General features: G+C 46.6%; 1 protein-coding gene across 1 annotated transcript; it reads left to right on the top strand.

Annotated features, from left to right (window-relative positions):
• The first annotated feature begins 1,661 nt into the window (after positions 1–1,661).
• LOC119129680 (macrophage mannose receptor 1-like) lies at positions 1,662–7,346 on the top strand. Its single transcript, XM_037263050.1, has 23 exons — positions 1,662–1,949; positions 2,014–2,120; positions 2,233–2,345; positions 2,410–2,688; positions 2,783–2,868; positions 3,050–3,161; positions 3,239–3,286; positions 3,363–3,530; positions 3,775–3,897; positions 3,979–4,086; positions 4,152–4,187; positions 4,259–4,396; positions 4,724–4,867; positions 4,969–5,103; positions 5,199–5,347; positions 5,412–5,532; positions 5,607–5,658; positions 5,725–5,788; positions 5,858–5,988; positions 6,052–6,101; positions 6,162–6,335; positions 6,416–6,561; positions 6,639–7,346. Exons 1-23 carry the CDS (start codon positions 1,662–1,664, stop codon positions 6,744–6,746), a joined length of 2,880 nt encoding a protein of 959 aa, XP_037118945.1. The 3' UTR covers positions 6,747–7,346.
• The last annotated feature ends 3,359 nt before the right edge of the window (positions 7,347–10,705 follow it).

Below are 10,705 nucleotides of genomic sequence, written 5' to 3'. Positions count from 1 at the left end.
AGGTCTGATCTCCAATTTTTACAGATTGCTGCCTGTTGATTAAGTCGCTCCTCACCCAGTCCACTCTGATGCCATGATTTATTGTGTCAAATGCTTTCTTTAGATCTGTGAAAATACCCATCACCTTTTTTTTGTGTGACGCTCTCGATAGGATCCATTAGTGCCATTGATGTTGCGCTGAGAATCCATATTGACTTTTTTCTTTTCTTTATTCAACAAAGTTGTCGAGTTTTTCTGTGAAACCTTTTCAAGGATCTCGGCGAACTGAAAGAGCAGAGAGAGAGAATGGCGTGTAATTAGTCTATTTCTACAGTGGTAGTAGTAGCTATTTTCATATCCTTTGGAAATCTACCAGATGTAAGACATAATGCGTATGTGAGTCAGTGGTTGTGCAATTTCATCAAGAACTTTTGTGGATGCTACACATATCAATATCATTGTCATCAGTTGAGGTTTTACTTCTACACCAAGAAATATATGGATTGAGCAGCCGAGTCTGTCTGGATCCTGTGTTTTTCCTGCCAGCTGGCAGGTCCCACATTGACCAAAAACAAACAAACAAACAACTATTAAATTCATTGGCCACCGCTTTCATTTTGTGTATCGATCGCTCGATTTCAATACAATAAGCCGGGTACTTTGTGTTTTTGTTTTTAGCTCCAGTGTTTAATACCTTCCTTCCACATCCCCTTCGTATTATTTTTATATCTCTTTACAGGACAGGTTTGATGGTACAGTAATCCCTCGTTTACCGCGGATAATTGGTTTCAAGACCACCCGCAAAGTAGTGTCACCCTTTTTTTTTAAACATACATTGTGTATCAATAAGTGGCTACGAAACCATATAAGTGCATATGTTATCATTAGAACATGAAATAATAGTTCAAGCGTAGGATACCGCACTGTTATTGCTTGCTTGGTGTTGATACTACTTCTCGTCATCTTGCATGTTCTCTTTTGATCCACAGGTTTCGTCACGGGTCAGGCACAAGCGTCCTCTCTGTGGTTGGGCGCCGATGTCTCACTCGATGACGATGACGGCAAATGGATTGACGGATCCTCGTTCACGTTCAAGCGCCATTGTGAAGGTCGGTCGGAGACGGTTGTCTGCTGCATTTTGGAGGAAAGGAGGAGCACTGAGATCTTGTCTCCCTCCCTCCCTCCAGGTGACACCGAAGGGGGGCATTGTCTCTCCTTGCTCGCTGGCAGCGGCGACTGGAAGTACGACCCGTGCGGCAACGAGAGAGGCTACGTCTGCAAGAAAAGAGGAAAAGGTAAGTGAGGCATGACGCCCCACCGACCGTTATCGCCCCTTGACGTCCGTCTGTGCCTTAATGTCTGTCTTTTCGTTTCCTCTTGCAGGAGTGAAAGAATCTTCCCCGACTCTTGTCGGTAAGTCAGACTGAGCGTCAAAAAAAAAGATCCTGGAGTCACACCATGCCAACCAACAAATTCTGTGCAGTTTTTTGTTCATTTTTGTGAAGTATTCAGCCACGTGTTGAATGTTTTTTGCATCGTCTTAACTTGCACAGCGCCACTTTGTATGCGGCCGCGGTTGTTTCTCAAGCGTGAAGGTGAATTTTCCGGAGTCATTTAAAGAAAATGCACTGGGCTGAGCTTAACCAAGTCGAGTGATCTTCCAATTTGCCCGACCTGAGAAAATGACCCTTTGCTCAAAAGTGGGCTGCAGGGCAAAACAGGAGTGTGCTCTGATCTGGCCGCCTGTTCCCCAAATTGTGCCCTCAGACGGCAAGTGTGATCCCGGGTGGGTCGAGCAGGACTCCAGCTGCTACAAGAAGGAGGTGAAGCCCAACGGTTGGCTGGGGGCCTGGCACCACTGCGTCTGGCTGGGCGGAAACCTGGTCTCGATCACCTCCTCGACCGAGGAAGACTTTGTGAAGACGACCATGGACAAGGACACCCCCTTCTGGCTGGGACTCTCCAACCAGGTGAGATGGAAGCGGCAGTGGACTCTGGAGAAACAACTGGGACTGTTGTTGTTTTTCCCCGCAGAAATGCGACGACTCCTGGTGTCGCTTTGAAGGCAGGAGCCAGAAGCTGGCCTGGTCTGATGGCCAGACAACAACACACCGCAACTGGGCCCCAAAAGAACTCGAAAGGTAAGACCTCACAACTCTGCATGCTGTTGTCAGGCGGAGGTTCTGGAACCAATTTTGAAGACGGACACTTTTGGAGGAAAACAAAACAGGAAAATAATTTTTCTCCCGACAGCGCCGACGTTGCGTCCTGCGCCTACGTCAACCAAGGGGGAATAGGAGAGCCTGGGAAGTGGCGCTCTGGCTCCTGTCATTCCTCGTTGGCCTACATGTGCAAACGGCCGCAGAGTAAGCCTGCACGTCCGTGCTCACGTTGCCAATGAAAGAAGCAAACGGGTCTTTTTTTGTGCAGGCTGCCCAGAGGGACAGACGTGTTCCCCCAAACATGGTCCTGCTGTAGTGAAGAGTGAGTTGCAGCACGCTTATTTGCACTTTGGCCGTCTTGTCACGGTAACGTTTTTCTTTGCGGGCCCAGCTGCCTACTGCGATGACAACACCTTCCACTATGACGATTATTGTTACCGTTACGAGAAGACGCATGAAAATTATGACAATGCTGAGAAGTTCTGTCAAGCCCGGGGAGGCCACCTGGCTAGCGTCCACTCTAAGCAAGAGGCCCAATTTGTGTATGGTGAGCACCAAGAGGAACCGCCGCACTCGTCATTTGCCTGAAGCTCTTCTTGCCCTGAAACTCTTCTTGTCCTTCCTTCCTTCCTTTCTTCAAGATCACTCGCAGACCCAACAATCTGCTTTGGTGGGACTCAAGAATACGACGGGCGACGACTACGAGTGGAGTGACGGAACAACCTTTGTAAGTGAATTGCCTATTTTTCAAAAGCTGCGCTGGGAAAGTCTAAATTTGAGCAGCATAAAAAAAAGGGGAGAAACGCCGCTCAACGATGGGATTGTTTTGGAGGGGAAATGGGCAAAACGTGGGCGCGAGTGAGCCGAGGAAGGGCGTTGGGAGTCCAATACACGCGTGTCGTCCGCAGGAGTACAAACAATGGGAAAAAGGCACCTCGGGGGACTGTGTGTTCCCAAATTCTGTTGGGGAGTTGAGTGGCTGTCAGTGCTCAACGGCGCGGCCATTCTTCTGCAAAACAGGTGCAAACGTCGCTCCCGAGCGCTCCTTTTTGGACGCATCCATCGCATTTGCTGATATTTGACCCCCTTCCTTGCAGCCAAGCACGGAGGGACTCGACGGCTGGCATCATCAGTCAGCCTCGTCAGTAGGTGTCCCGCACTGCCGCTGTCTTATGCCGCACTGCCGCTGTCTTATGCCGTCTTACGCCGTCTGGCTCGCAGGCTGGACTGACAAATGCGGCTGGTGGCTAGACAACCCCACCGACGACTTCTGCTACCTGATGATCAGCCAGCCCACCAAGACCTGGCAGAAGGCGCAAGACGACTGCAAACGCCTCGAAGGGGACCTGCTCAGCATCACCGACTCGCGTGAGGAGGCCTTCATAAAGGGTAGGCTGGCCGTGAATTTGCGTATGACTCGAGAAAGAAACTTTGATTTTTTTCCCTACTTCACCTTCCTTTCCAACTCGAAACGTGATCAAGCTGAAATATGGCCAGCTTTGCTTGGTTGTTTTTTGGCTTCACTCTTTGTTGCGGTATTGTTAGCACTTTGTCATGGCTGTGCCACACCCGTCAAGTTGGAGTCAAGTGTGAGTCGATTTGGAATCGTGCATGTTCTCTTTGGGATCCAAAGGTATCGCCATGGTTCTGATGGGTGATGACGCCTCCCTGTGGTTGGGCGCCAACGGAGGCATCGAGGGTGACGGCGGCAAGTGGGTTGACGGATCCCCCTTCTCTTACCTCCACTCGAGTGCAGGTCGGGCTGAGGCGGTTGTCAGCTGCACTTTGGAGGAACGGATGAGCGCTCAGATCTTGTCTCCCCCCTCCCTCCCTCCAGGTGACGCCAACGGGGGGAAATGTCTTTCCTTGCTCACCGGCAGCAGTGACTGGGAGCGTGACAAGTGCGACAACATGAAAGGCTACGTCTGCAAGAAAAGAGGAAAAGGTAAGTGAGATGCGACGCCCCACGGTGGGTGGACCTTCATCACACGTTCTGGTTCCCGCTTCTAGGAAAGACAGCAAAACCCCAGCTGCTGCTACATGACGGTAAGTCGCCTTCAACGTCTCTGTAAAAAAAAGACGGAGAGAAGTCAGCGGTTGTGCTCTCTCGCTCTCAGGCTACAAGGAGGAATTTGTCTGCCAAGACGATTCGAGACTCCTTGAATGTTCCGATGAAAGCGTCATCCGCGTACAGTCGGCTTTCCTCGGACGGAGGCGTAGCAACGTCTGTCTGAGTGGCGGCGCCGGATCACACGGTAAGAATCCTCCAGTGGCATTGTTGATTTTAGCTCGCTGTCCTGGAGCCGTTTCTGTCGCGAGGTGTCACACGCAGTCCAGGAACTCATTTGTAATCTATAATTCAATATCAATATGCATGGACTTAGACGCTTTAAAGCGTCATTAACCATTGAAATTCCCTTTGTCATGCAACCAGTTGAAGTCGGTATGTATAATTCAATATCAATATGCATGGACTTAGACGCTATAGTCATTAACCATTAAAATTCCCTTTGTCCTGCAACCAGTTGAAGTTGGTATGTGAATGAAATGTGCATAAAATGGCACTGTGTTGTCATTTGCAGGTCGCTGCAGGATGAAAGGGGCTCTCTCTCACTTTAGAGCATTGTGTGACAAACATCAGATTTGCCCCATTCAACCTACGGATACGGACCCCTGCCCTGGTGTCTCCAAATACCTCCACATTGTCTACAGCTGTGAGGAGAAAGGTGGGCTTCACAAGGAAAGAATCCAACGGATCCCCAGAAAGCGCGTCGGCGAGGGAGAGTGAATGAGCGAGCGTTCCTTCCACTTTTTTGTCTTTCCTCAGTGTGTCTTGACAGTCTGGGCATCGCTAGCGGGGGAATCCCAGACTCCTCCTTTTCAGCCTCTTCCTCTGCGATCAATGGCGAACCTCACAAAGCGCGTCTGGGGGGCAGCGGTTGCTGGAGACCGTCCAAAATACGTATGTAAAAAAAAAAAAAAACACCACAGCTCTCCGTCGTAGTTGTTGGTCGTTTGGTATCCTGAGCAATGCAATGGAATGCCTTCCGCCCTCAGTCGGCAGCTGGATCCAGGTGAACCTCGGTCAGCGCTTCAAGGTGACGGGCATTGTGACCCAGAGGTGTCTCTACGAAGGGTATTCTTCCAGCATATTTGAGTTGCAGTTCAGTATTGACGGAAAGACTTGGTATCGCCACCCAGAGCAGGTGAGCGAGCGGTAGCCGACTCGAACTTTGTCATTCATTGCAAACGCGCGTGTTTTGATTCCAGCCTGTTGTGGGGACGTACATGCTAACCAGGTTCGTGTTGGCCCAGTACATCCGCCTTCTGCCAAAGTTTTTTGGCCTTCGCTTTGACGTCTTAGGGTGCATGCCTGACGACACCTCTCGCGGTGAGTACCGACGTTTAGAGTGCAGTGGAAAACCCAGCAAGAAACAGGCTTTGATTTGCCCTTCTGACCCGCAGACATCTTATGCAGCAGCACAGCCACCAGCCTCGGCATCGACGGTTCAATGACGTGAGTCAAACCCGCCATCAATTTTTCTTGCGGAAAAGCCTCCTCGTAACTCAAGGTCTCCCGCAGGGTCCGGTGCCCGCCGGGCTGCGCCCAAACCTACACGGTCTACGGAACACAGATCTACAAACAAGTATGTTAATTAGTGCACGACCTGCCAGCAGAGTTCTTCTTCTTTGTCTGAGATGTTCTCTGAGTGCAGGAGTCAAACATCTGCGCGGCTGCCATTCACTCGGGCGTCATTGAGAACGCGATTGGAGGAATTGTGACTTTGCTGAAGAGAGACCCACAGAAGGCCTACAACAGCTCCGCCAGGAACGGGATCACCTCGAGGTTGGCTCTCACTGCAGCGTCTATTTGAAGACGCCCGGCTCATTCTCACTTTACTGTCTGCAGTGTTGGTGACGGTTTGGCTCGATCTCCGTCTTACACTTTTGGAGACCAGGGTGAGTAGGCTGTCTAGAATAGAAAGCATACTTCATCACGTGACGCCATCTTGCGCGCAGAGCCGAGATGCTTGGGACCTGAATGGGAGGAGTTTGCGGACTTTTGCTACAAACGTTTTGATGAGAGAAAGACGTGGTACGGCGCTCGACAAAACTGCTCCTGTCTGAATGCCAAGCTGGTGTCCATTCGCTCCAAGGTTGAGCGGGATTGGCTGCAAGACCTCCTGACGTCAGGTGCGCGCTCGCCAAGCGTCGCAACTGCTTGATCGCTGCCATATCTGGAAAGCAAATGAGAGCTCTCTTGCTGTTTGCAGCACCCGGCAACACGTGGATCGGACTGAACGCCCTGGTGGTTCCCGGCAAATTCGCGTGGTCGGACCACCAGAAGGTGACCTTAACCAACTGGGCTCCGGAAGAACTTGGCGACAGGTTGGAGAATTGCGTGGCCACCTTGAGCCAGGTGGGTGCGGAAAAGATTGACCCGCTTGCCGGAGACGAGGTTTTTTGCATTAAAATCAATCTCACTTGGACTTTCAGTCTGGCAAATGGAAGATGATGTCGTGCGCGCAACTCAACGGCTACATGTGTAAGATGCCCATGGAGCGTTATGCGCTGGATAAAGGCGCCAATACAAGTGGCGAGTAATCATACGAATGCAATTGACCTTGCATGATCGTTCTGTTTGATTTACCATGCATTTTGATTGACTGATTTGCCATGCATTTTGTTTGACTGATTGATGCTTTATTATGACTGATTTACCATGCATTAATCTTTTTGTTAGATTTACCAAGCGTTATGATTCTGTTTACTTCTTCTTGACTTAATGTGATATGACGATTTACCATGCATTATTATTCCTTTGTCCTATTTACCATGTTATTATTCTCTTAGATTTACCGTGCATTTTCATCATTGATTTCTTATATTTCATTTACTTATTGTTAAATTTACCATGCATTATGATTATGCCATCTGATGATTTACCATGGATTATTATTCCTTTGTCCAATTTACCATGCTATTATTCTCTTAGATTTACCGTGCATTTTCATCATTGATTTCTTATATTTCATTTACTTATTGTTAAATTTACCATGCATTATGATTATGCCATCTGATGATTTACCATGCATTATTATTCCTTTGTCCAATTTACCATGTCATTATTCTCTTAGATTTACCGTGCATTTTCATCATTGATTTCTTATATTTCAATTACTTATTGTTAAATTTACCATGCATTATTATTACGCCATCTGATGATTTACCATGCATTATTATTCCTTTGTCCAATTTACCATGTTAGTCTCTTAGATTTACCGTGCATTTTCATCATTGATTTCTTATATTTCATTTACTTATTGTTAAATTTACCATGCATTATTATTATACCATCTGTTGTTTTACCTTGTTTAATTGACCAAAAAAATAATAAAATAATAAAGACAATCGGTGTGTCACCTGGTTAACTCATTTAATAGTTTACTGGTTTGGACAGGGCAATTTTATAATCTGGTCAATTTGATCACTAATTTATTACGCCCGAGGTACGAGTATTACTTGGCTTTACACATAGAGAAATAACGGTCTTTTTTTTTTTCTCGCCTCAGTGACCAATCAGATGGTAAAAATATTGGATGAATGAAAGTCAACCAAGATTGATTTTTTGATTGACTACAGCCCTTTCCCATTTTTACTTTTAAAACGAATATACAAACTCGCGCGAGACACAACCGATAGCATTTCGTATATTGACCACAAGATGGCAACAAAGTAGCGTTTCAAGACGACTCAGTGTTATGCAAAGCTCAATCAACATCCTAAATACATACCGCAAACGCTAACTAACTACACACTTTTGTTGGTAGCTCCATGTTAATGAAAGGAAAGACAACACCATCAGCATGATCAAATAAAAAGTCAATTGAAAACAGTCATTGCTTTTGAAAAGCCGTCAGTGGATTTATTAAAAAAATAAAATAAATAAATAAATACATACATACATACATAAATAAAGTCACTATAAATGCAATGACAAAAATAACATTATTTGTTTGCTAAAGCAGACTTTGACTTTGACTAAACCTTTCAGGCAAATACTCCATTCAAACAATTTCTGTAGCCTTCAGAGACACTTGTCCACCTCTCAGCAGGCATTTTTTAAAAAAATGTTTTTGTCCCCAGTTGTTTAGGTTTGAAAGGTGCTTTCTCCAGACGCCATGTTTCAACTCAACCAAGAAGTTCAATAGGATTTAGATCAGGGCTCATAGAAAGCCATATAAGAGTAGCTCAGTGGAATATGTAATACCAGTGTTAACCACGGGGTGGCAGTCATCACTCACCAGCGCCATCAAGTCCTTCACTAGCTGAAATCGTGAAGAAGATCGTGTTCATGGCCGTCCTGACATCGAATCCAGAAGTACATAAAAAAAACAAGGGTGATTCCCCCCCCAACAACTGCCTGTTAGTTTAAAGTGAACGAGGAGTTAACAAGTTAGTGTCCTAAAAAAATGAACATATTTAACTTTTAATAATGTTTTAAGCGCATATGGTGGCGTAATTGGACAATAAGCGGCCTTGTGATGGACTCGCCGATGGGGCGCAAACAGGACCAACTTTACTGGGTCGTTCACACAGGTGAGTAAGCCAGCCTATTCATTTGGGGATTTGAATGACATGCAAGAAAACCTAGGGTAGTAAAACCTTCAAAATAAGATTTTTGTAAAAAACAAAAATGCACAAAATGAGTGCTTGCACTTAATGAGCATTTGCTGCGCACCCGTTTTGTTTTACTTCCACCTTTGAATGATAATTTTCTGCAACAGAGCCATTTTCGTTTGTATTAGAAATCCAACTATAATGTTATTTTGTGTAGTTGAGTATTGCCAGTTGAGTTCTGATTCCCCACTTTGTTCTCTGGAGTCGTTTGACCTGCTAAGCTCAGACGAACGGGCAAAGTCCATAGAGCAGTACAGGGCTCTATTTTAGGGGGAGATTAAAGGAGTAAATGCACGGAAGAAATGGTTTCGGTTAGATTTTGCTGTCAAACGAGAGGCATAGAATTATCATCCGTTTAAATGCGCAACGACACGTGACATTTTGGAGCGTGGAATGACGCAAGGAGAGTGACGAGAAGGAGCATTTTTATGTGCACGCTGAAGAGTGTGTCTCTTGTGTGTGTGTGTGTGTGTGTGTGTGTGTGTGTGTGTGTGTGTGTGCGCGCGCGCGCGCGCGTGTGTATTTTAGTTAAGTCCTCTGCTTTTTAATCTGACTGAGCCATACAATTAGTATCCATTTATATCCCCCTGTGCCAACCTCGCCCTGCCTCCCTGCTCCTCATCTGGCGGGTTATATTTGGAAAAACACACAAACACACACACCCTCACACACGCAGGCAAGGGTTTGTGCTTTATAGTGCCACCCACTTTGCTTGTGCGCTCATTGGCAAAACTGTTCGAGCGCGTTTATTCACCATTCATGGACTAGTGTGCACTCTTTGTCCTTATTATCGTAAGACAATCAGCACGCTTGTTGAATTACCAGGGTGTTCCTCCCGGAAAGGTGTAAGTCGTTTCAATAAGTCAACCAACGGCAGACATGAGAAAGTTAAGCGAGTCGAGTAAGAACAGACGCCGGACTTGAATCCTGTCATTTCTACGTGGTCATTATACGCCCTGCCGCTCCCTCGCCGTACGACTGGGTGATCACAAGGTTGAGACATATGGCTGCCTTCTAATTCCGTCTGCCCCGCCCGCCGCTAAAGTTGGCCGCTGCAGATGATGCTGCGGGCTGCTTTCGACACACCAATGTGGCATTTGGGGGGGAACAGACACTCTCTGGCCAATTCCAAGTTGCGTCCTACACAAGTGATGACTTAACCGTTTGCAGGCATGTTGAACTGAGCTGCTTCTATCCTGAATTGATTTTGCTGTAATGAATACAATTATTTGAATCTGAAAGATAACATGTTTGGTTTTGAATGAGAAAAAAAATATGGTCAGACCAAAATATTGTATGGCTGCTATGAAGGGATTTCTTAACCTGAAAAAAATTGGATGAAAATCTCTTTTGGGATGTTGAGTTTTCTTAAAAGACAAAAAAAAAAAAAAAAAAGCGTTGACGTGCGATGCTCGAGAAGTGCATTTGCTCTCCTCGTTCTCCGAGCGTCCTGGTTACTCTCGCATCACTCTTCTTCTCTCACATCACCCCCCTCCCCCTGTGTATCTTGGATGCTGACTGAACTAGTTCAGGCAGAATGTGACGCCGTCACGGCTCGTGTTTAATTGATGTTGTTTGATAGGCGCAAGCTGCTTCAGTGGAACGGAAGCGCAGCAGAGCTTAACCGCGAGAGAAAGCCGGCAAATACGAGTCAACCATCGGCGCCACCCCCTTTTCAACTCTTGCATAAGCACGGTTTCCTTCTTCCCTTTTTGGGGGAATTCATTCTTTATTGGCGCCGTCACTTATACATTTTGCCAGCTTGTTGTGTTGTGTTCCTTTAGGCCCGTTGCATTATTCAGATGAACTGAGGTCAGCCTGTTTTTCTTTCCGTCCTATTTGTCAAGTTGGCACAGTCGGGGTGTCACTCGCTTTTCGGTCGG

Source organism: Syngnathus acus, chromosome 10 (assembly GCF_901709675.1).
Source record: "Syngnathus acus chromosome 10, fSynAcu1.2, whole genome shotgun sequence".
Lineage (NCBI taxonomy): Eukaryota > Metazoa > Chordata > Actinopteri > Syngnathiformes > Syngnathidae > Syngnathus > Syngnathus acus.
This window is presented reverse-complemented; position numbering and strand designations above follow the sequence as displayed.